This window comes from Cotesia glomerata, linkage group LG9 (genome assembly GCF_020080835.1).
Source record: "Cotesia glomerata isolate CgM1 linkage group LG9, MPM_Cglom_v2.3, whole genome shotgun sequence".
NCBI lineage: Eukaryota > Metazoa > Arthropoda > Insecta > Hymenoptera > Braconidae > Cotesia > Cotesia glomerata.
Window position 1 is genome coordinate 187,594 of NC_058166.1, and position 26,849 is coordinate 214,442.

General features: G+C 30.2%; 1 protein-coding gene and 1 pseudogene across 3 annotated transcripts; one reads left to right on the forward strand and one right to left on the reverse strand.

Moving 5' to 3' along the window:
* Positions 1 to 1,546: 1,546 nt before the first annotated feature.
* Positions 1,547 to 22,320, forward strand: LOC123271160 (neuropathy target esterase sws). 3 transcript variants are annotated; one of them, XM_044737395.1, is made up of 12 exons: positions 1,547 to 1,759; positions 1,889 to 2,191; positions 3,976 to 4,539; positions 6,805 to 7,462; positions 8,711 to 9,184; positions 10,212 to 10,825; positions 11,894 to 12,169; positions 13,655 to 13,841; positions 14,144 to 14,260; positions 15,750 to 15,866; positions 15,927 to 16,540; positions 22,037 to 22,320. In XM_044737395.1, the coding sequence occupies exons 1-12, from the start codon at positions 1,754 to 1,756 to the stop codon at positions 22,136 to 22,138; spliced, it is 4,032 nt and encodes a 1,343-aa protein (XP_044593330.1). In that variant the 5' UTR covers positions 1,547 to 1,753; the 3' UTR covers positions 22,139 to 22,320. The 3 variants fall into 3 exon arrangements, with proteins under 3 accessions (XP_044593330.1, XP_044593332.1, XP_044593331.1); XM_044737397.1 differs by lacking the exon at positions 14,144 to 14,260; XM_044737396.1 differs by lacking the exon at positions 15,750 to 15,866 and having other exon boundaries at positions 1,549 to 1,759.
* On the reverse strand, positions 22,239 to 26,361 carry LOC123271161 (annotated as a pseudogene).
* Positions 26,362 to 26,849: the final 488 nt, after the last annotated feature.

Genomic DNA, 26,849 nt, shown 5'->3' on the forward strand with positions numbered 1-26,849 from the left:
TTATTATTGAATTTTGTTTTTAATTCATGAATTAAGTTATACATTATCAGTGTTATTATATTATTTTATTAAAAATCAATTTTTTTTATTTGAAAAATCTACTTCCATTTCGGCTGCCAAATGGCCTTTTTTTTTTATTTTTTATTCTTTATTTATTTAATTATTTACTGTTGATTATTAAATAGATTAGTTTTGTTTTTTTTTATTTTTTATTTATTGTTGATAATTTAAAGAATTTTTTTAACAAATAAATTGTGACAAAAAAAATTTATAAAAAAGTTATAATACTGGAGTTAGCCGACGTTTTTAATTTTTGGATTATTTTTTAATAATTAAATTAGAACAAAAAAATATTTTTAAAAAATTGCGCAATTTTTAAAAAAGTGCGCGCGCACTTAAAGTTTTTAAAGTTTTTTACAAATGAAATTTTTTTGTAATGAAAAAAAATCTTAAAAATTTTTAAATGTCAGCTAACTTAATTTTCATAAAAAAGTTGACATTTAGAAATTTTAAAAAACTTAAAATGCAATTTTTTAAAAATAAATTTGTTTGTTAAAAAAAATTAAAAAATTGTCAAATGACAGCTAAATTTAATATCACTTTATTAACGAGTTTATAATTAGTAAAAATTTTTATAATAATTATAGTAATTTATTTTTGAGAAAAATTAACGTTTAAGTTAGCAGCCACTTGATTTTTTAATTTTATGTAAAAAAATTATTTAAAAAAAATTGAATTTTTTTTTTTTTTTAATTTCTACATGTTAATTTTTTTTTTGCCATTTATTTGTTACAAAATTATTGAACATATGTTACATTAATTTTTATGACAAATTAAAGATACTGAAGTTAACTGAGAAAAATTTTTTATAATTTTATAGCAATTGAATTATTATGAAAAATTTCAAATATAAAATTAAAAAAAATTATTAATGAAAATTTTTTGAACAACATTTTTATTATAATTAACTTTTAATAAAAATTTAAAAAATAGACGGCTGTCAATTGTTATTACTTTTGTGACATTAAAGTCAGCTATTGAACAATTTTTTAATTTTAATTAATAAAAAAATTGTTTTTTAAAAATTGCATTTTTAATTTTTTAAAATTCCTACATGCCAATTTTTTTTCTAATTTTTTTTTGCACTAATTTATTTCTTTAAAAAATTCTAAAAATTATTAAATATCTGCTACTTTAATTTTAACTAGAATTTAAATTTGCGCGCGCAAGCGCGCGCCTGACTATAGAGTTTGCATATATTTTCATGCTTATGATATATTCGACCAATCACGTTACGAATAGTTTGCTTACATGATATATTTTCATATTTTTCATCTAAATTATAAAAGTGGATTTATTTTTGTGACGTAATAAGAATTAAATTATTTTTAAAAAATTGCATTAATAATTTTTGACAGCTTTAAAAGGTGTAATTTTTTTTATAAAAATAAAAAAAAAAATTTTTGTCATTATTTTTATTAAAAAATTTAAACTAAAAAAAAAGTTCGCGGTATTTTTTGCGCATGCGCAAAATTCAAAATGGCGATGACAGTTGCGTATGTATTATCCAAAGTTCCCACTCGCAGTCTAGTTCACACTCTTCCCACTGGAAGCTAGTTATAACACCATAACACCCAACACCACTTTTTGTCGTCCTAATTATTTATCAACAACAATGTCATTAAACAGTCACAGTGGTTGCTGCAAGTCGCACTAATTACCTGCAAGAATAAAATGAAAACAGTCAACAAAAATGGAGGTAATTACATTAAACTCTAAAATTTTATCAATAATTTTTTCTACATGTCAAATTTTTTTTAGAATTTTTTTTTTTTTTCATAAAAATCAGCTGTCAAAAAATCATTTTTTTTTTTATTTTTATTTTCAGGTAATAGAATTATTTGATCGTCTAAATGAAAGCCTGGACACGAGTTTTCCGTGGAAATGGCTGACACCTTTGTTAGAGCGCTACGAAATTTCGTCAAGAGTGATAATAATTTCCCTGACGAGTCTCCTGGGGATTTTGTTCCTGATCTTGTTTGTCATCTTAAGAAAATGGAAGAACAAGGAATTTTTACCCGAGGTAAAAGAATTTGTTGGTGTCAGCGGGAAGCCGAGGTTCAGAAAAAGAGACAAAGTGCTCTTCTACGGGAGGAAAATGTTGAGGAAGGTCAAGAGCATCAGTGGACAGGTAGGAAAATTTTTAAGAGGTTATTTTAGTGTATTTATAAAAACATATTTGATTATTTTTTTTTTTCATAAAAAAAAATATTTATTTTTATTTAAATGTTTGATAAAAATTTTAATTTTAAAAATTAAGTAAAAAAATAAATAAAAATTTTCTTTAAGTTTTTTTTTTTAATTAAATAAAAATATTTAATCTTGTTTAAAAGAAAAATTTAGATTTAAAAAATTAAGAGTAAAAAAAAAAATAAAATTTTGCTTCTTTAAATAATGATTTTTGTTAAATTGCACTGTACTTTTTTAACTATTGACGTTTTTAAAGATTTAAGCTCATCCCGATGTTACACGCATCAAGAGCTTTCATTTGAGTACCCACATGCATTTTTGATATATTTTTCATATATTCATATATGTAATATATATAAATATATAAAATATATGAAAAATTGATGTGGGTACTCTAATGAAAGGTTTTGATGAGTGTTACATCAAGATGAGCTTATATCTTTAAAAATGTCAATAGTTCATGAGATTCAAGGTCATTTCTTAATTATTAACATTTTTAAAGATATGAGCTCATCCTGATGTTACGCTCATCAAGAGCTTTCATTTGAGTACCCACATGCATTTTTGATATATTTTTCATATATACAAATATATAATATATATAAATATATGAAATATATGAAAAATTGATGTGGGTATTCAAATGAAAGGTCTTGATGAGTCTAACATCAGAATGAGATTATATTTTAAAAAATGTCAATAGTTTACAAGTTACAAGATAATTTCTTAATTATTGACATTTTTAAAGATATAAGCTCATTTTGATGTTACACTTCATCAAGAGCTTTCATTTGAGTACCCACATGCATTTTTCATATATTCATATATGTAATATATATAAATATATAAAATATATGAAAAATTGATGTGGGTACTCTAATGAAAGGTTTTGATGAGTGTTACATCAAGATGAGCTTATATCTTTAAAAATGTCAATAGTTCATGAGATTCAAGGTCATTTCTTAATTATTAACATTTTTAAAGATATGAGCTCATCCTGATGTTACGCTCATCAAGAGCTTTCATTTGAGTACCCACATGCATTTTTGATATATTTTTCATATATACATATATATAATATATATAAATATATAAAATATATGAAAAATTGATGTGGGTATTCAAATGAAAGGTCTTGATGAGTCTAACATCAGAATGAGCTTATATCTTAAAAAATGTCAATAGTTTACTAGTTACAAGGTAATTTCTTAATTATTTACATTTTTGAAGATATAAGCTCATTTTGATGTTACACTCATCAAGAGCTTTCATTTGAGTACCCACATGCATTTTTGATATATTTTTCATATATAAATATATATAATATATATAAATATATGAAATATATGAAAAATTGATGTGGGTATTCAAATGAAAGGTCTTGATGAGTCTAACATCAGAATGAGATTATATTTTAAAAAATGTCAATAGTTTACAAGTTACAAGATAATTTCTTAATTATTGACATTTTTAAAGATATAAGCTCATTTTGATGTTACACTCATCAAGAGCTTTCATTTGAGTACCCACATGCATTTTTGATATATTTTTCATATATACATATATATAATATATATAAATATATGAAATATATGAAAAATTGATGTGGGTACTCAAATGAAAGGTCTCGATGAGTGTAACATCAGGATGAGTTTATATCTTTAAAAATGTCAATAGCTCACGAGATACAAGGTCATTTCTTAAAAATCTTTAAAAATTCACCAGGTGAATTCATCATCAGGACAAGGAAAAAAACGCCGAGCTGTGATGAGATTTGCACGGCGACTGCTTCAGCTAAAAAAAGAAACAGTTCCACAGCAGCTAAAAGTCTTGGAACCCCCCGCAGAATATTTAGAAGAAGATCTGGGGCCCGGCGAGCGAGTTCCTCCGGACGCGTTGTACATCCTGCAGAGCATCCGGGTGTTTGGTCACTTTGAAAAGCCGGTTTTTCTGAAACTCTGCAAGCATACGGAGATCATGAACCTCCCGGCTGGAACCGCGCTCTTTAAAATCGGAGACCCGGATGAGAATGTCTTCATCGTGCAGCAGGGGTTGGTCAATGTCTACATCACCGGGTCGGATGGCGCTCAGATTCCCCTCAAGTTGGTCAATACTGGCGAGAGTGTCACTAGTTTGCTGAGTTTCACTGATGTCCTTACTGGACACACCAGCACGTATAAAACTGTGTCTGCGAGGGCTGTTGAAGATTCTGTTGTTGTCAAATTACCCATGAGCGCTTTTCAGGAAGTCTTTCAAGATCATCCTGATGCTTTCATTCGCGTTATTCAGGTTAATTTATTAATTTTGATTAATTATTTTTTATTAGTTAATTTATTAATTATTTAAAATTAGTTAAAAATATTATTTATTTAAAAAATTTTAAATTAGAAAATATTTTTAATTTTTTAGAAAAATTAATAGAAAAAAAAATTGATTATTTATTAAATTTTAATTAAAAATTAACAATATTTTATTTACTAATTCTTAAAAAATAATTAATATTTATTTTCTAAGGATTCAATTTTTAAATAAACTAGCAACTATAAAAAATTAAAATTTTGGTTTCTAAAATAATGAAATTTAAATTGCACTGTACTTTCTTAAATATTGACGTTTTTAAAGATATAAGCTCATCCCGATATTATTTTAATCAAGAGCTTTCATTTGAGTACCCACATGCATTTTTGATATATTTTTCATATATACATATATATAATATATATAAATATATGAAATATATGAAAAATTGATGTGGGTACTCAAATGAAAGGTCTTGATGAATGTAGCATCAGAATGAGCTTATATTTTTGAAAATGTCAATATTTCACAAGATACAAAGTCATTTCTTAATTATTGAAATTTTTAAAGATATAAGCTCATCCTGATGTTACATTCATCAAGAGCTTTCATTTGAGTACCCACATGCATTTTTGATATATTTTTCATATATACATATATTTATAATATATATAAATATATGAAAAATATATCAAAAATTCATGTGGGTACTCAAATGAAAGCTCTTGATGAATGTAGCATCAGAATGAGCTTATATTTTTGATAATGTCAATATTTCACAAGATACAAAGTCATTTCTTAATTATTGAAATTTTTAAAGATATAAGCTCATCCTGATGTTACACTCATCAAGAGCTTTTATTTGAGTACCCACATGCATTTTTGATATATTTTTCATATATACATATATATATATAATATATATAAATATATGAAAAATATATCAAAAATTCATGTGGGTACTCAAATGAAAGCTCTTGATGAATGTAGCATCAGAATGAGCTTATATTTTTGAAAATGTCAATATTTCACAAGATACAAAGTCATTTCTTAATTATTGAAATTTTTAAAGATATAAGCTCATCCTGATGTTACACTCATCAAGAGCTTTCATTTGAGTACCCACATGCATTTTTGATATATTTTTCATATATACATATATATAATATATATAAATATATGAAAATATATCAAAATACTCAAATATGGTCAGAATGAGCTTATATCTTAAAAAATGTCAATATTTCACAAGATACAAAGTCATTTCTTAATTATTGAAATTTTTAAAGATATAAGCTCATCCTGATGTTACACTCATCAAGAGCTTTCATTTGAGTACCCACATGCATTTTTGATATATTTTTCATATATATATATATAAAATATATGAAAAATTGATGTGGGTACTCAAATGAAAGGTCTCGATTAGTGTTACTCCAGAATTAGCTTATATCGTTCAAAATATCATTAGTAGACAAACTACAAAGTCGTTTCTCTATCATTGACATTTTTTTTAGATATAAGCTCATCCTGATGTTACACTCATCAAGAGCTTTCATTTGAGTACCCACACGAATTTTTCTATATATTTTATACATATGATAATTTTGATATTTGTAAAATATATAAAATATATAAAAAATTCGTGTGGATATTCAAATTAAAAAAAGCGTGTGAAAATATTATCGATGGACAAAATACAACGTCATTTCTTAATTATTAACATTTTTTAAGACATAAGCTCATCCTGATGTTACGCACTTCGCAACCCTTATTTAAGTACGCTTCTGTCAAAATGTTTATTATCAACAATTCAATTAATCAATATTTTTACAAATTTTATTCATTTATATTCAACCGTAGCCATGATAATCTTTGCCAAAGTGGTTGTCATAGCAGTGAAAAGCGACAACAACGAAATCATTTTCAATGTCTGATCCATCGTGTTGTAGATCTCATTTAAACAATAATCGAATTTTCCCGGAAAAATGTCAAAATGGTGGGGTGCACCAGGGCAGGGGGTCCGAATACACCAAGAAATATTCATTACAAATAATAAGTAGACTTTACCAGCAAATAATTATGAAGACTTATTTAGATAAATCAAATAAAACGGAGTGATTTTTTCAAAAAAATTAGTTAGTTTATCAACAGAAAACGACTGTTTGAATTATTCGGAATATTCGAATTCGAGGCGAATAATTCGTAAGTTCGAATATTCGCACACCCCTAATCTCAATATTTTTTTTCCTCCAGGTGATAATGGTCCGCCTGCAACGAGTAACCTTCACAGCGTTGCACCAGTACTTGGGCCTCTCCGCAGAACTAGTGAATCAAGGACTAGCCAAAAAGAAGCAGAGCCCGTTTTCCGGGTCGCCAGTCCGGTCGAGGACCCGTGAGAACTTTGACTTGACACCTACAGACAAGACCCTGGACCTGCTGCCACAAACGTCCACACAACCGGTGAGCATAAACCTCAAGAAGCCGAAGCACGAGTGGAAAGTCTCCGAGGATGCTGCTCCAGACATGGTCCCAGAGTGTGACCATCATTGGTCGGACTCTTCGCACCCTGGGAGCAGAAAGCGCTCGGCAGTCGACCAGCCGCTGATTGCCTCCGTTCAGGATGAAGCTCAGCTGGTCCAGATTGCCACTGACGCGTTTGTCAAGGAACTCGGCCTGGAAGACGACTCGGTGCTCAAGGACGGCAAGGTCCAGATAAAAGAGGTCGCTGCTGGGACTTATTTGATGAAGGAGGAGTCCAATAAAGACGTAGCGCTGGTCTATGTGCTCTCCGGGTCGCTGGTGATCAGCCAGAGAGGCTCCGAGGGTGGAAGGGCTGGAGACTCTAGTGACCAGGTTCATATGTTCAGTGCTCACACTGGAGAGATTGTTGGAGGGCTCGCGGTTTTGACTGGTCAGTTTTTATTTTTTATTTTTCGGCTAAAATTCTCTAGATACATAATTAAGAAATTACCTTGTATCTCGTCAACTATTGACATTTTTAAAGATATAAGCTCATCCCGATGTTACACTCATCGAGACCTTTCATTTGAGTACCCACATCAATTTTTTATATATTTCATATATTTATATATATGTATATATGATAAATATATATATTTATATATATTTCATATATTTATATATATGTATATATGATAAATATATCAAAAATGCATGTGGGTACTCAAATGAAAGCTCTTGATGAGTGTAACATCAGGATGAGATTATATATTTAAAAATGTCAATAATAAAGATATTAGCTTGTATCTTGTGAAATATTGGCATTTTTAAAGATAAAAGCTCATCCTGATGTTACTCTCTTCAAGACCTTTCATTTGAGTACCCACATCAATTTTTTATATATTTCATATATTTATATATATGTATATATGATAAATATATCAAAAATGCATGTGGGTACTCAAATGAAAGCTCTTGATGAGTGTAACATCAGGATGAGCTTATATCTTTAAAAATGTAAATAATTAAGAAATGACCTTGTATCTTGTGAAATATTGAACTTTTTAAAAATATAAGCTCATCTTGATGTTACAATCATCGAGACCTTTCATTTGAGTACCCACATGCACTTTTTCATATATTTCATATATGTATATATATTATATACATGTATATATGATAAATATATCAAAAACGCATGTGGTTACTCAAATAAAAGCTCTTGATGAGTGTAACATCAGGATGAGCTTATATCTTTAAAAATGTAAATAATTAAGAAATGACCTTGTATCTTGTGAATTATTGAACTTTTTAAAAATATAAGCTCATCTTGATGTTACACTCATCGAGACCTTTCATTTGAGTACCCACATCAATTTTTCATATATTTCATATATTTATATATATTATATACATGTATATATGATAAATATATCAAAAATGCATGTGGGTACTCAAATGAAAGCTCTTGATGAGTGTAACATTAGGATGAGCTTATATCTTTAAAAATATCAGTATTTAAGAAAGTACAGTGCAATTTAACGAGTCATTATTCAATAAAACAAAATTTTATTTATTTATATTTCACAAGTCAAGGTAGCAATATTAAAAATAAGAACAATTTATTTTTTATTTGCGACAAAATATTTATAATAATAATAAATTAATTAAATAATTTTTTAATAATATATTATTTTAGGTGAACCATCATTCTACACAATAAGAGCGAGGCACCCGAGCAGGATAGCCCTTCTGAGCAAGCAGACGTTCTTCGCGATAATGCGAGAGAAGCCGACGATAGTGTTGCACGTGGCGAACACGGTGGTTCGAAGGCTCAGCCCGTTTGTAAGGCAAGTAGACTTTGCCTTGGACTGGCTGTTCCTGGAGAGTGGACGCGCCGTCTATCGGCAAGGAGATGAGTCGGACTCGACCTTCATAGTCCTCAGCGGGCGATTGAGGTCAGTAATTACTCACAAGAACGGGAAGAAAGAGCTGGTTGCTGAGTATGGAAAGGGTGACCTTGTCGGGATCGTTGAAATGGTCACGCAGACTCCAAGGTCAACTACTGTTATGGCTGTCAGGGATTCGGAACTGGCCAAGTTACCCGAAGGACTCTTCAATGTTATTAAATTGAGATACCCGATTGTTGTTACCAGGCTTATTAATTTACTCGGTAATTTATTTCATTCTAACTAGCAATTTTGAAAATATAAGCTCATCCCGATGTTACACTCATCAAGAGCTTTCATTTGAGTACCCATACGCATTTTTTATATATTTTTCATATATATATATATATAATATATATAAATATATGAAATATATGAAAAATTGATGTGGGTACTCAAATGAAAGGTCTCGATTAGTGTAACATCGGGATGAGCTTATATCGTTAAAAATGTCAATATTTCAACAGACACAAGGTCATTTCTTCATTATTAACATTTTTAAAGATATAAGCTCATCCTAATGTTATGCTTATCAAGAGTTTTCATTTGAATACCCACATGCATTTTTGATATATTTTTCATATTTACATATATATAATATATATAAATATATGAAATATATGAAAAATTGATGTGGGTACTCAAATGAAAGGTCTCGATGAGTGTAACATCGAGGTGAGTTTATATCTTTATAAATTTCAATAGTTCACAAGATACAAGGTCATTTCTTCATTATTAACATTTTTAAAGATATAAGCTCATCCTGATGTTACGCTTATCAAGAGCTTTCATTTGAATACCCACATGCATTTTTGATATATTTTTCATATATACATATATATTATATATAAATATATAAAATATATGAAAAATTGATGTGGGTACTCAAATGAAAGGTCTCGATTAGTGTAACATCGGGATGAGCTTATATCGTTAAAAATGTCAATATTTCAACAGACACAAGGTCATTTCTTCATTATTAACATTTTTAAAGATATAAGCTCATCCTTATGTTACATTAATCAAGAGCTTTTATTTGAATACCCACATGCATTTTTGATATATTTTTCATATTTACATATATATAATATATATAATATATATAAATATATGAAAAATTGATGTGGGTACTCAAATGAAAGGTCTCGATGGGTGTAACATCGGGATGAGCTTATACCTTTAAAAATGTCAATAGTTCTAAAGATACAAGGTAATTTCTCAATTATGTATCTGTATGATTTAATTTTTCAGGTCATCGAATTCTAGGAAGCTGGCAGCAAGTAGCAACAACAAGATCATCAATAAAAACCCAGCACCGACCTACAGCAACAACATTCGACGCTAGACCATCCCAGGTAAACTTCTCGACAGTTGCGATAGTTCCAGTTTCCGAAGATGTCCCTCTAACGGCGTTCACCTACGAGCTGTACCACTCGCTCTGCGCAATTGGACCTTGCATAAGGCTGACCTCTGACGTTGTGAGGAAGACGCTGGGCACCAGTATCATGGAGACGCCCAACGAGTACCGGCTGACTTCCTGGCTCGCGCAGCAGGAGGACCAGCACCGGATCTCTTTGTACCAATGCGACTCGACCTACACAGCTTGGACCCAGAGGTGTGTTCGCCAAGCCGATTGTATTTTGATCGTGGGGTTGGGAGACAAACCTCCGACCCTGGGAAGAACTGAACGCGAGGTCGAGAGACTTGCTATGAGGACGCAGAAGGAGCTAGTGCTTCTCCATAAGGAACATGGTCAGAGGCCCAGCAATACTGTCGAGTGGTTGAACATGAGGAGCTGGGTCTCCAGTCATCATCATATTCAGTGTCCTAAGAGAATGTTCACCAGGAGGTCGCAGTATAGAATTGTAAGTTTCTTTGATTTTATTCGTCCGAAAAAAAATTTTTGGGACAAAAATTGTAGCTTTTAGTATGAAAATTAATTCAACTGATATTTTATAATTTTAAGAATTTTTTCAACAAATAAATTATGTCAAAAAAAATCCACATTTAGAAAATTAAAAAAATCAAATTTTTTAAAAATTATTTTTCAAAGCAAATTTATTTATTAAGAAAAATGAAAAAATGGTCAAGTGACTGCTAACTTTAATATCATCTTTTAGTCCCCTTTTTAAAATAAAATTTGTCCAGTTAAAAAATTGTAATTAGTTCTAAAGTTATGGCCATTTAACTAATGGCCAAAATTTGGACATTAACAATTATTTGATGAGGATGAATTTTATATAATTTTTATCTAGGGAAATTTTGCTCCAAAAAAAAAATTTCGGGACAAAAATTTTAGTTTCTTCTTTAAAATGAATTTTGTCCGGTTCAAAAATAATAATTAGTTCCAAAGTTATGACCATTTAACTAGTGGTCAAAGTTTGGACATTAACAATTATTTGATGAGTATGAAGCTTATATAATTTTTATCTAGGAAAATTTTGGTCCTAAAAAAAATTTTTAGGATAAGAATTGTAGCTTTTAATCTCCTTGTTGAGACAAAATTTGTCCGGTTTAAAAATGATCATTATTTCCAAAGTTATGAACATTTAAATAATGGTCAAAATTTGGACATTAACAATTATTTGATGAGGATGAATTTTATATAATTTTTATCTAGAAATCTTTTGGTCCTAGAAAAAATTTTTGAGACAAATATTGTAGCTTTTAGTTTCTTCTTTAAGATAAAATTTGTCCGGTTCAAAAATTGTAATTAGTTCCAAAGTTATCATCATTTAACTAGTGGTCAAAGTTTAGACATTAATATTAACAAAGATTGGATCATTATAAATTTTTATCTGGGGAACTATTGGTCCTAGAAAAAAACTTTTGAAACAAAAATTATAGTAAAAAGTCTCCTCTTTTTCACAAAATTAATCCGGTTCGAAAATTCCAACCGGTTCCAAAGTTCTAACCAATTTTTTCGGTTCCAGAACGAACTGTACTCAAAAGTGCTAATGTCGGAACCGAACGTGCACAGCGACTTCAGTAGACTTGCGCGGTGGCTAACAGGAACATCAGTAGGTCTAGTTCTTGGCGGTGGGGGCGCTCGGGGTGCAGCTCACATCGGAATGCTAAAAGCCATTCTAGAAGCGGGGATTCCTATTGACATGGTAGGGGGCGTGAGCATCGGTTCCTTCATGGGGGCGTTGTGGTGCATGGAGAAGAACATTACGACGACGACACAGAAGGCCCGAGAATGGTCGAAGGTCAGTTTAATTATTAATAATTAAGAAATTACCTTGTATGTCGTGAACTATTGACATTTTTAAAGATATAAGCTCATCCTGATATTACAATCATCAAGACCTTTCATTTGAGTACCCACATCAATTTTTCATATATTTATATATATTATATATATATGTATATATGAAAAATATATCAAAAATGCATGTGGGTACTCAAATGAAAGCTCTTGATGAGTGTAACATCAGGATGCGCTTATATCTTTAAAAATGTCAATAAATAAGAAATGATCTTGTATCTTGTGAAATATTGACATTTTTAAAGATATAAGCTCATCCCGATGTTGCACTCATCAAGCCCTTTCATTTAAGTACCCACATCAATTTTTCATATATTTCATATATTTATATATATTATATATATGTAAATATGAAAAATATATCAAAAATGCATGTGGGTACTCAAATGAAAGCTCTTGATGAGTGTAATATCAAGATGAGCTTATATCGTTAAAAATGTTAATAATGAAGAAATGATCTTGTATCTTGTGAAATATTGACATTTTTAAAGATATAAGCTCATCCCGATGTTGCACTCATCAAGCCCTTTCATTTAAGTACCCACATCAATTTTTCATATATTTCATATATTTATATATATTATATATATGTAAATATGAAAAATATATGAAAAATTGATGTGGGTACTCAAATGAAAGCTCTTAATGAGTGTAACATCAAGATGAGCTTATATATTTAAAATATATATTATATATATGTATATATTAAAAATATATCAAAAATGCATGTGGGTACTCAAATGAAAGCTCTTGATGAGTGTAATATCAAGATGAGCTTATATCGTTAAAAATGTTAATAATGAAGAAATGATCTTGTATCTTGTGAAATATTGACATTTTTAAAGATATAAGCTCATCCCGATGTTGCACTCATCAAACTTTTCATTTGAGTACTCGCATCAATTTTTCATATATTTATATATATTATATATATGTAAATATGAAAAATATATCAAAAATGCATGTGGGTACTCAAATGAAAGCTCTTGATAAGCATAACATTAAGATGAGCTTATATCGTTAAAAATGTTACTAATGAAGAAATGACCTTGTATCTTGTGAAATATTGACATTTTTAAAGATATAAGCTCATCCCGATGTTGCACTCATCAAGCCCTTTCATTTGAGTACCCGCATCAATTTTTCATATATTTCATATATTTATATATATTATATATATATGTATATATGAAAAATATATCAAAAATGCATGTGGGTACTCAAGTGAAAGCTCTTAATGAGTGTAACATCAAGATGAGCTTATATATTTAAAATATATATTATATATGAAAAATATATCAAAAATGCATGTGGGTACTCAAATAAAAGCTCTTGATGAGCCTAACATCGGGATGAGCTTGTATCTTAAAAAGCATCAATATTTAAAGAAGTACAGTGCAATTTAATAATAAAATAAATTTTTCAGAAAATGACACAGTGGTGGAGGCAAATATTAGACCTGACTTACCCGATGACTTCAATGTTCTCCGGAAAGGACTTCAACAAGACAATCCAGACGACTTTCGGCGACACCTACATCGAGGACCTCTGGCTTCCGTTTTTTATAATCACGACAGACATCACGGCTTCTTGTATGCGCACGCACACACATGGTCGGTATTCGTTGGTTAACTCACTCACGGTATTCCCACTTTCTTATTTTGTTAATAATTAATAATAATTAACAATGCATGACGAAATTGGGAATACGAAGCTAATTCATTAGAAATTAGACAGCTTTTTAATAATTAATTCACAAATCTCGCACTCGATCATCTGCTTTGTTAATGACGGGAGCGAGTTTTACTTAAATTGTTGACGTACTCGCGGTAGATGCTAAATTTAAAATCGGAAAGCTGTTGAATAAACTCACTCGATTAGATGATCTTATTATAATGATAGATGACGTGTTTAGGATCGCTGTGGCGTTACATTAGGAGTTCAATGTCACTGTCTGGTTATATGCCACCCTTGTGTGATCCAACAGATGGCCATCTACTCCTTGACGGCGGGTACGTCAATAATCTGCCAGGTAAATTTTTTTTTACTCATATTTACTTGTGACATTTCGACTCGCTCCCGTCGACAAGATGCATCGCATATTTTTTTTTATTCCTTATTTAATATTTTTCCAAAAATCGCAACCCTGGTTTAAAGAAATTATTTTTTGACTTCAAATTAAAAATAGACAACTAATTATTTTTATGTCTTTGCCGGGATTTTTAGAATCCTTAGACCTTCAGCTTTAAAACCCACTACAGTTTTTTTGAAAAAAAAATTTTTTCAATAAAGTTTTCAGCGCCCCCAACTCAAAAAACCCATTTTTTAAAGAATTTTCCAAGTATTTGACCTTTAAAGCTCAATAACATTTTTCGGAATCAAAATTTTGGAACCGGACAAATTTTTTCTTTAAGAGGAGACAATAAGCTACAACTTTTGTCCCAAAAGTTTTTTTTTTAGGAACAATATGAACCAAGATAAAAATTTTTTAAAGTTAATTAGTTCAAAATTTCAAATTTTACAATTTTTTAAACTTTGATTAAGAATTAAAAATAGATGAATAATTATTTATATGTCTTTGCCGGCATTTTTAGAATCCTTAGACCTTCAGCTTTAAAACCCACTACAACTTTTTAGAAGAAAAAATTTTTTTCGCAAAGTTTTCAGCGCCCCCAACTCAAAAAACTTGATTTTGAGGAATTTGCCGTGTTTTTAACTTTTAAAAAGCCATAACTTTGTTTCTAATAAAAATTTTTAAACCGGACAAATTTTGTCTCAAAGAAGAGAATGTAAGCTACAACTTTTGTTCTAAAAGTTTTTTTTTAGGACCAATAGGAACTGAGCTAAAAATTATTAAAGATTGATTGTAAGATCCAAATTTTAAACTTTACAATTTTTTAAACTTTGACTTGAGATTAAAAATATTAAACTAATTATTTTTATGTCTTTGCCGGGATTTTTATTATCCTTAGACCTTCAACTTTAAGACCCACTACAACTTTTTAGACAAAAAAATTTTTTTTTTAAAGTTTTCAGCGCCCCCAGTTCAAAAAACCCCTTTTTTGGGGAATATTCCGAGTTTTTGATTTTAAAATTGCCATAACTTTTTTTATAATTAAAATTTTTGATCCGGACAATTTTTATCTTATAAAGAAAACTCTAAGCTACAATTTTTGTCTCAAAAGTTTTTTTCTAAAATCAATAGTTTCTTTAATAAAAATAGTCTTTTAAAAAAACAGAAATCCAATCAAATTTTTCAGGAATTTCCGAGTTCTTGTTCTTCAAAATTCCATAACTTTTTTTGTAATCAAAATTTCGTAACCGGACAAATTTTACCTTATAAAGGAAACTCTAAGCTACAATTTTTATTTCAAAAATTTTTTTTTTTGACCAATAGGAACCAAGATAAAAATAATAGCTTAAAACCAGGGTTGTGACAATTTATAACTATGGCTTAGTTGACTTCCTAAACGACCCTAGAGGGTCAGTAAAGTATTTTGCTAATTTCCCACTTAACCTAGGCCCATTATGGAAGTACGTACGCGCAAGTATGACAATAGCGGGGGTGTTTCCTCCGATTTGCGACCCGCTAGACGGGCATCTGTTAGTCGACGGGTGTTACGTAAACAATGTCCCAGGTAATTTGCAAAAAGTCCTTAAAAAAGTATAAATAATCATTAAAAAAAAAATTGCACCAGCTGACATAATGCTAAGACAAGGAGCACACCACATCCTGGCCATTGACGTTGGATCCCAGGACGATACTGACCTAACAAACTACGGAGACTCGCTGTCCGGGTGGTGGCTGCTCTGGAAACGCTGGAACCCTTTTGCGACCCCAGTGAAGGTCCCAAACCTCCCGGACATCCAGTCAAGGCTCGCTTACGTCAGCTGCGTCCGCCAATTGGAGGAGGTCAAGTCCTCGGACTACTGCGAGTACATCCGCCCGCCAATTGATAGATACAAGACCCTGCAGTTTGCGAACTTCGACGAGATCAAGGACGTCGGGTACCATCACGGGAAAACCTACTTTGAAGGCCAGAGCAAGGCTGGGGTCTTACCTAGGTTCAACGCTGATAGAGAGACTGCCAAGGCTCTCCGTGCTAAGCATCAGTCTAATCAGGACTCCATTTCTTCGTACACTTTCACTGATCTTGCGCAGATGGTCTGCAAGGTCTCTACTAGGAACAGGAGGTACGATCTTGATCTTGATTCCGAGTCCGATGAGTTTGAAGAGTATGAAGCTGATATGGAGGAAGATAATCATGAGGTTGGATATGCTTCGGAACCTACTGCGGGAATTTTAGATCAGGTAAGTTTAAAAATTATTAAATGTTACGACTCTAATCCACCTTAAAGCCATATTAAAGCAAATTTTAAGGGAGTTGGCAAAGAACGGATAGGGGAAAGGGGGGACCTACTCAGTGGGAATTTTTCCGTAATTGAAAAAATAATCAGACAGCCCAGACTGGGAATCGAACCCAGATCTCTCGGTTACGCGCCAAGGGCTCTACCAGTTAAGCTATCCGAGACAAGTACTGACTACTTTATTCAGTCACGTATATATATAAGGTCATGACGTATATATCACGTATATATATAAAATTATGACTCTAATTTTTAGATTTTAAATAAGGAAAAAATTCAGGATAAAAAAATAATAAAATTGACTCAGATTTTTAGACTTTAAATAAGGAAAAAATTAATAAAATTCAAAGGAAAAATAATAGGGCTGTACAATTTGGCCGGTTAAAAAAGTTAATTAGCCAGCTTAGCTAATTTAACCGATTAGCCGAATTAGCTTAGCTAATTAGCCAACGGCTTAACCGGTTAACCTAGCTTAACTCAGCTAATTAGCCAACTGCTAAACCGGTTAAATAGCTCATTTTTTATATTCCGGATAGATAATTTTAGTTTGCAGAACGTTTCCGGAACTCTTTAGAAACAGTATTAAAAAAGTTCCAAAAAACATTGAAAAAAAGTTCTGAAAAGTTCCGCAAAAGTTCCGCAAAAGTTTATAATAAATTTTAAGAATTGGAAAATTTTTGGTTACTCAAAAGTTTGTAAGTAAACTTTTTTAATGTTGTTTCCAAAGAGTTCCGAAAATGTTCCGGAAAAGTTCCTAAAAAATTTGAAGAATTTCAAATTTTCGGTTACTTAAAAGTTTGTAAGTAAATTTTTTTAATACTGTTTCTAAAGAGTTCCGCAAAAGTTCCGGATCGTCTCATAATCGGAACTTTTCTGAGGAATGTTTCCGGAACTTTTTTTTTAACTCGTTTTTTCTGTTCTTCATGATTTTTAACTTCCCGCTAAGAAAATTGAAAATTTTCAAAAATCGGGAAGTTATTGGTTTTACCCCGTTTTTCGAAAATCGAGTTTTCATCAGATCTCGACGTTTTGAGGTCCTAGGAAGCTTTCCTGACTATTCCCGCGAGGGTGTCACTATGTCTGTATGTACCCTAGTAGAAATAATCGAGTTTTCACTGGATATAAACCAGTAACTGGCCAGTGATATCGAGTAAAAACTTGAAATCGCGCCACCTACAACTAAGTCATAAACATTAGTTACACCGACAGTGTATCTTTACTAGTGTGTGTATGTTTGTTTATTTTTTTTGTTAACCTGTACGCATCATTATTGTAATTATTATTATTAAAAAACAGTATAAATCAATCAAAATTAGTGTTTATTAACGTGTAAATAATTTCCAGTATATATTTCAAAATGGATACAGTGAAAAAAAAATGACACAATATATAAATTGCGACTGTGGGCATTAAAAACAAATCTCCAATTCAAAATAATTATTTTCTTATTCTATTGTTAGATTTATTATTAGTCTATCAGACTAATGATGTTATCTATTTTATAATGTACACATAAATGAAACTTTTTTATATCATATCGTTTATTAAACATTATTTTGAATTTATTTGACAATTTTAATAACGCCTAATAACCTCAGAATTCGAAACTGACAGTTTCACTAAAGCCGCCATAATGTTTTGTTAGATCTCTAGTAAAACTGGCCAGTTACTAGACAGAAACTGGATATTACACTGGCCAGTTACTGGTTTAAGTCTAGTAAGACTGGCCAGTTACTGGCTAAAAACTTGATTTCATTTCTACTAGGGTATGTGTGTGTGTAAGTATGTAAACCTCTTATAACTTTTGAACGGTTGAACCGATTTCATCGCGGTTGGTGCCATTCGAAAGGGCTTCGCCAAACTTAGATTTTCTGTTAATTTGAACCGATTCGGACTGATAGATTTTGAGAAATTTGGAGAAATCTAAAAAAAAGTAGGAAAAAATTTTTTTTCTGAAGTGGTTTTTTTGGGATAACTTTTAAACGGCTCAACCGATCGATTCCAAAAACTAATCAGCTCTCAACCTTGAAAAACCACGTCGATCGCCGCCAATCCGGTCAAAATCGGTTGATTCGTTCGAGAGATATCGTGAACGAAAGAAAACAGAAAAAAGTGTTTTTTCAGAGTTACTCCGAAATTTCTAGTTTGACCAATTGAAATTTAGAAATTATTTATAAGGCTTAAAAAACTGCGTAGAATGCCGCCAACCGCGTAAAAATCGGTTCATTCATTAAAAAGTTATTGCGGTACACGGAAAGAAAATTGAAGGAGTTTTTACTATTTTACTATTGTAATTTTTACTAAATAAAATAGTAACGGTGGACTATATTTCTTATTTAGTAATTTTTACGATCTACTATTGTAAATTTTATCCAACAAATAAGACTAGCAAGAGTCTTAAAAAGTTGGATACTATAGAGCAAATTATACAATATGTGTTTGTGAACTTTACAATTCAACTATTGTAAAAATTCACAGTTGGTTTTTTTAAAAGAAATATTAGGGAGGGAGAGAGATAGAAGGTTGGACTAATTGGTACCTGTACAGTAATCGAAAAAAGAAACCGACATTTTCGTGTTATCTGGGAATCGAACCCGGAACTCTGTGTTGGCAGCCAGAGACTCTCCCTCTACGCTATCCGAGGTAAACTAAGACCCATATCCATTAACATTTACATAAACTCGGAGTCTAGCGCTGTGCACGGCCATCACTCACACTAATTGAGAAACATTCCAATTCAACTATTGTAAAATTTGCTATAGTTCTATTGGAAAGATACAGAGGCAGCATTGGAAATTTTCATCTCTTACTTTTTACAATAGTAATATCGTATTTTTTCATGAATAAATAGTATTTTTTCTTCTAAAATATGTGACAATTGATAGTAATAAAAGTATAGTCTAGCTTTACAATAGTTGTATCGTAAATTTTCCCAGAAATTTTTTCCCGTGTATGAACATTGAAAAAATAGTGTTCTATGAAACTTCTATCAGACTTTTGAGCTCAAAGAGCTCAAAAGCATAGAAAAGGTATCTTTTTGAGCTCGGAGAGCTTAAAACAACACACAGATTGTACTTTTGAGCTCGAAGAGCTCAAAAAAGCGGCCAGGTATTAACGGAATTAGCGGGAAGTTGCAGGGATGGCCTTTAGGGTCAACCGTTTTCCTAATTTTTTTGTAACAATTTTTTAACCCTTTAGAGTCTGACCTTGAAACCCCACTCTTGGGTCTTACTATGGATTTGCGCTCCCCCCACTACTCTCACGCAAAGACGTTTCAAGATCCTCTGACTCTAAAGGGTTAAACAATAGCAGATAAAAATGATTAAAAATCATTTTTAAGTAGCTTCTAATCATAAGAAAACGGATCAATAATAATATTATAAAAAAAATTTTTCTTTCAATGTTTAATAAAGCTTTATAATTTTTCACCTTATTAAATTACTCAGCGATCAATTTATGATCACTGAATGATCAATTCATGAATACTCAATGACCAATAAATAATTTCCTAGTAAATCACTATTGATCAGCTCATGATCAATAATAAATCCACTAATAGTCTATCAAGAATAGACCACTTAGTGATCTTTAATTGATCACTCAGTGAAAAAATTTGAGTTTTACGGTTTCTAAGAAAAAAAAACTTCAGTTGATTTCAAGAGATAAACTTTCTAAAGAATTGGAGATAGATATTTTGGCTTTAGTTAATAAAAAATACAGAAACATTGAAAACTATCAATTCATTTGAATTTTTTTTAATTCTACACGTGACCCAAAATAGAAAACTATTTTGTTTTTGAAAAAGATTCACAAAAATTTAAAACTTTCAATTAATTTTAATTTTTTTTTACCCTACACGTGATCCAAAATATGAAACTATTTTGGGATTGAAAACTTTCAATTTATTTTAATTTCTTTTAATACAACGCATGATCGGAAATGCGAAACTATTTTGGTATTGAGAAGGATTTAAAAAGATTGAAAACTGTTAATTCATTTAAATCTTTTTTAATCCTACATGTAACCCGAAATTCGACATTATTTTGTTATTGAGGATGATTCAAAAATATTGAAAATGTCAATTCATTTGAATCTTTTTCAATTGTTTAGGTGTTCAGAAATTCTTATATTATTTTTAGATTCAATATAATTGAAAAGTATTAATTTAATGTTCAGATGAAAAACTTGTGGAATAGGATTTGTTCAAAAGTATTCAATTCTCATCTTTTTCAATACTTTTCAATGAGTATTTTTAATCAGGGCGGCTAATTAGTTGAGTTAAGCTAGGTTAACCGGTTAAGCCGTTGGCTAATTAGCTAAGCTAATTCGGCTAATCGGTTAAATTAGCTAAGCTGGCCAGCTAACTGGCTAATTAAATTAGCTAACTTTTTTAACCGGATTAACCGGCGAAATTGTACAGCCCTAGTTAATACTCTAATTTTTAGACTTTAAATAAGGAAAAAATTCAAAATAAAATTATAATAAAAAAATAATAGAATAATGATAATAATAAAATTGACTCAGATTTTTAGACTTTAAATAAGTGAAAAATTCAGAATTAAAAAATAATAAAAAGTATTGAAATAATAATAAAATTATGATAAAAAATAATAAAATAATAATAAAAATAATAAAATTGACTCAAATTTTTAGACTGTGAATAAGGAAACAATTCAGAATAAAAAATTAGTATAATTCAAAGAAAAAATAAGAGAAATTTTGATGAAATTTGATATAAAAAATTTAAAAGAAAACAAGATTAATTTTTAAGGGGAAGTTAAAAAATATAAACTTGTCAACTGTCTGGCCTGAAAACCTTGTAGGGGATGCAAAAAAGAATCGACTAGTATATAATAATCATCAGAAATAAATTTATCGAGAGTTTTGAAGCGTTTTGTCCCTTATTTTCTCTTATTGTTTTAAAAACAATAAACTAATCAACTGTTTAGCTTAAAATCCTTGTAGAGGATGTGAAATCGATTCGATTAGTATATAACAATCATTAGAAATAAATTTATCGAAAGTTTTCGAGCCTAAACTAGTTAACCATGGTTTAATATTACTTACAATAGTTACGCGGAAGTGTGAAAATTTTAAAATTCTAAATTGCTAAAAAATTACTAAATTACTAATCAAGAGTTTGGTCTAGAATCCTTGTAGAGGATATCGCGTGCCTAAAGGTAAAAGGACTTATAATAATTTATGCGCCCTTTTACCTTTGCAAAGATAATTTTTGCCTCAAACAATCTTAATTTTTATAATTGAAAAAAAAATATTTTTCTTGAACATAATCTTAATTTTTTTTTTGTCTTAAAATTGTTTAAATAACTTGATTTTTTTTTTCATTTTTCCTTATCATTAGTCATTTATTTTCTCCAATTACATTAACCCAAATTCTCCCTCAAATAAACAATTCTAATAATAAAAATTTAAATTCCAGAGCCCTGAAGACAACCGCCTGCGACGTCGCCCCGGAATATCCCTTTCACTCTCCGACACGGAAGCAGAATCCGAGCTAGAGTACCACCCAAAGTTATTTTAATTTGTAAAAATAATTATATAATTCTTCCCTAATTTTTTACCGTTAAGTGATGTAAATAATTTATTAACCAGTACAAAAGTCAAAAATTACAATTAATTAATTAAATTTAAGAGATTTGTGCCACTAGCCGTGATAATTGTTAGTAAAATTATTTTATAACAATAAAAAAAACCAAATAACAATTTTTTTATAATTTTTCCCAGATCAGTAGTCGCTCTTCATGGTAAGTTCCGGGTCTAGAATCGCTAAAGCAGCTCCAACAAGATGTAGCGAGCCAGTGACAAGAACTTGCGCCCTCTGTTCCGGGAACTCGGTTTTAATAACCTCCAGTGCCTCGCGAACAGATTCTGCGCATGCGCTACGGCTGTTCCGAGCTGGAACAGTTTCTGCGCATGCGCGTTGGTTGTTCCGCGCAGGAACAGATTCTGCGCATGCGCCGTGATTGTTCAGTGCAACCCAGAGGTCGTAATTAATTTTACACCTCTTAGTTTGTTCATTTACCGGCAGGAGGCGGTTCTCTTGCTCATTAGAAGCAAATCCTGCAAAATTTGGAACAAAAATTGCCAAGAAGAAGCCAATGTTCCGCAAAATCTCAAGGAGGTTCCTGGAATCTCGGTTCCCGGTTGAATTAAAAATAAGAACAGATGGTTCCATCGGTTTCCGGAACTTTAGGAACCACTCTGCGCAACATTTAACGCTCTCTGGCGTATGAGCGCCATCTAGGTAAAATCTACGAACTTGGTCTTCAAAATTTGAGTCCTTCCGGGCCACCTGCAGGATTTAAGAGCCTGTTCCACTGTTCCAACATCAAAATAACCGATTGTTCCTCTCCGACTGTTCATCCAGGTTCTTGCCAACTCGACTGCCAGCGCTGCGTTCGCCTGCTGAACATCCGAAGCGATTCCCAGAACCGGCGGACTCTTGAAGACACTCGAGGTTCCTGGAACGAAAGTCAGCGGACAACAAATGGCGCTGGCTCTGGTTCTAAGAACCTTAGCTGCTTCCGCGGGCTGAGCAACTGAAAATGCAGGTACGGACTTTTTAAAAATTCCCGCTTTTTGCGCTGCGATGGCGCTGATGGTATCGCCAAGCAGCGCCGTGTGGTCCAGGTCTAACCTTGTTATTCCGACACAAACTGCCGAGGGGATGATGTTCGTGCAGTCGTAGAGCCCCCCGATTCCCACCTCGATTAACGCGACATCTACCGACGCTTTTAGGAACACGTGGAACATTAAAATTGTAAGGAACCGAAAGTACGGCGGCATGTCCCTCTCGTGGTCTTTTTGGGAACTAAGGCGAGTATGCAGCCGCCAAAATTCTTCCGAGAATAATTTCTCGGAGATTGGTTGACCGTTTATGCGGATTCTTTCGCGCACTGAGACTAAATGTGGAGATGTGTAGAGTCCAGTTTTGTGCCCGTGGTTCTGGAGGATTGATTCTGTAAATGCGCATGTTGATCCTTTGCCTTTTGTTCCTGCCACGTGGATTATTGACAGCTTTTTGAGGTCTTCTATTGTAATTCCGGATCTGGAATTTTATTTTTTTTTTTATTAGGAAAGGTCAACGTTAATAATTATTAGTTCTGAATTATAAATAAATAAAATTTTGATTTATTAAATAATGATTTACGTTTAATTGTACTGTACTTTTTTAACTATGGACATTTTTGAAGATATGAGCTCATCCTGATGTTAGACTTATTTAGAGTTTTCATTTGAGTACCCACATGCATTTTTGATATATTTTTCATATATACATATATATAATATATATAAATATATAGAATATATGAAAAATTGATGTGGGTACTCAAGTGAAAGGTCTTGATGAGTGTAACATCAAGATGAGCTTATATCTTTAAAAATATCATTTGTTGACAAGATACAAGGTCATTTCTTTATTTTTGACATTTTTAAAGATATAGGCTCATCTTGGTGTTACACTCATCAAGAGCTTTCATTTGAGTACCCACATGCATTTTTGATATATTTTTCATATATGAATATATGTAATATATATAAATATATGAAATATATGGAAAATTGATGTGGGTATTCAAATAAAAGGCCTTGATGAGTGTTATGTCGGAGTGAGCTTATATTCTTAAAAATGTTAATATTTCACAAAATATAAGATCATTTCTTAATTATTGACAATTTTAAAGATATAAGCTCATATTAATGTTACACTCATCAAGAGCTTTCATTTGAGTACCCACATGCATTTTGATATATTTTTAATATATACATATATATAATATATATAAATATATAAAATATATGAAAAATTGATGTGGGTACTCAAATGAAAGGTCTCGATAAGTGTAACATCAGTATGAGCTTATTTCTTTAAAAATATCATTTGTTGACGAGATACAAGGTCATTTCTTTATTCTTGATATTTTTAAAGATATAAGCTCATCTTGATGTTACACTCATTAAGAGCTTTCATTTGAGTACCCACATGCATATTTGATATATTTTTCATATATACATATATATAATATATATATATATATATATACATATATATAATATATAAAATATATGAAAAATTGATGTGGGTACTCAAATGAAAGGCCTTGATGAGTGTTATGTCGGAGTGAGCTTATATTCTTAAAAATGTTAATATTTCACAAAATATAAGGTCATTTCTTAATTATTGACAATTTTAAAGATATAAGCTCATATTGATGTTACGCTCATCAAGAGCTTTAATTTGAGTACCCACATGCATTTTTGATATATTTTTCATATATACATATATATAATATATATAAATATATAAAATATATGAAAAATTGATGTGGGTACTCAAATGAAAGGTCTCGATGAGTGTAACATCAAAATGAACTTACTTCTTTAAAATTTTCAATATTTCTCAATATACAAGGTCATTTCTTCATTATTGACATTTTTTAAGATGTAAGCTCATCCTGATGTTACACTCATCAAGAGCTGTCATTTGAGTACCTACATGCATTTTTTATATATTTATCATATATACATATATATAATATATAAAATATATGAAAAATTGATGTGGGTACTCAAATGAAAGGTCTCGATGAGTGTAACATCAAAATGAACTTACTTCTTCAAAAATTTCAATATTTCATAATATACAAGGTCATTTCCTCATTAACGACAATTTATAATTAAGTTTATTATTCTACTATTTTTTAATGACTAGATTTTTTAACTTTAACTAAAAATTTTTATTAAAAATTCTTTGAAAGAATTTTTAAAAATTATTCTTCTAAAATTTACTAATGTATCTTTTGTAAAATTTTATTAATTTTAATAAAATAAAAATGATTTTTAAATACTGTTAAACTTAAATTCATCAATCTATTATTTTTTTATGGCTAGAATTTTTTAATTTTAATTAAAAAATTTTTTATCAAAATTCTTTAAAAGAATTTTTTTTTAATTATTTTTTAAAAATTTACAAATTTATGTTTTATAAAATTTTATTAATTTTAATAAAATAAAAATGATTTTTAAAGAATCTAATAATTAAATTTATTATTCTATTTTTTTAATGACTAGAATATTTAAATTTAAATTAAAAATTCCTTATTAAAAATTTTTTAAACAATTTTTAAAAAATAATTTTTCTAAAATTTACAAATGTATCTTTTGTAAAATTTTATTAATTTTAATTGATTTTTAAATAATGTTAAAATAAAATTTTTTTAATTTTTAAAATTTAAATAATTATCTTTTTAAAATATATTATTAAAACTACACTAATTTTATTTCAACTTTTTAAATAACTATTTAAAAAATTTTCTAAAAAAAAAAAAAAAAAAAAATAATTCCAGTGCTAGAAATTAACAAAAAAAAAAAACTCTTACCTCTTAAGATATTTCTCGGTGTCTTTAAGAGTATTAGTGTGTCTGGAAGCATTCTTGAGGTAGGCAGCATTGGACTGAAGATTATTAAGCGCCTCAATTGCACTCTTGCAACAAAGTCAATTTTCATTGTCAAGAAAGAAAAAAAAATTTTTTAATTAAAAAACTAACCTGATAGCTGTCCGTACTAACATTCTGCGACGTTCTCACGACCATTTTATTAAACTTGATAAGAAGTCGAAGGCAGTTCATGATGCAACAATTGCTTGAGATAATTCCATTTTTTTAAAATAAAAACCAACACGAAGATAAATATCTTTAACCACGTGTTGCGTTGCTAAACACCTTGCACTGAGAAAATTTTAAAAAGACACTCAAGTTAACTGACATTAAAAATTTTTTTACCTCTCAAATAAGGTAAAAGACCCATTTATTGACACTGACCCAGTTACTGACACTTCTAACGTTATTTTGAATTAAAAAAAAAAAACATTTCATTAAATAGTTTTATAAATTTTTTTTAAATTAAAATTAATTAATTATGTACTTGATTATATTCCCAACCGTGAAAAAAAAAAAATAACTTAATAAAAAAAATTCTTTAAGTCTTGAGTGTGAAAGCCATTTTTAAGCTATATTCTAAGCAGTATACGTAAGAGCGTTCGTCTATCCAATCAATCAACTCTTTATCATAAAAGTATAAAAATATAAAAAAAAAAGGCCATTCGTGCCAAAAAAGCAGCCGAAATGAAAGTAGATTTTTCAAATAAGAAAAATTGATTTTTTATAAAATAATATAATAACACTGATAATGTATAACTTAATTCATGAATTAAAAACAAAATTCAATAATAA

Excerpts from the sequence above, each read along its gene's own strand:
- LOC123271160 (XM_044737395.1), top strand. Across the intron at positions 10,826-11,893 it reads GGAGGTCGCAGTATAGAATT|AACGAACTGTACTCAAAAGT; the intron begins GTAAGTTTCTTT and ends TTTCGGTTCCAG. Across the intron at positions 13,842-14,143 it reads TATGCGCACGCACACACATG|GATCGCTGTGGCGTTACATT; the intron begins GTCGGTATTCGT and ends TGACGTGTTTAG.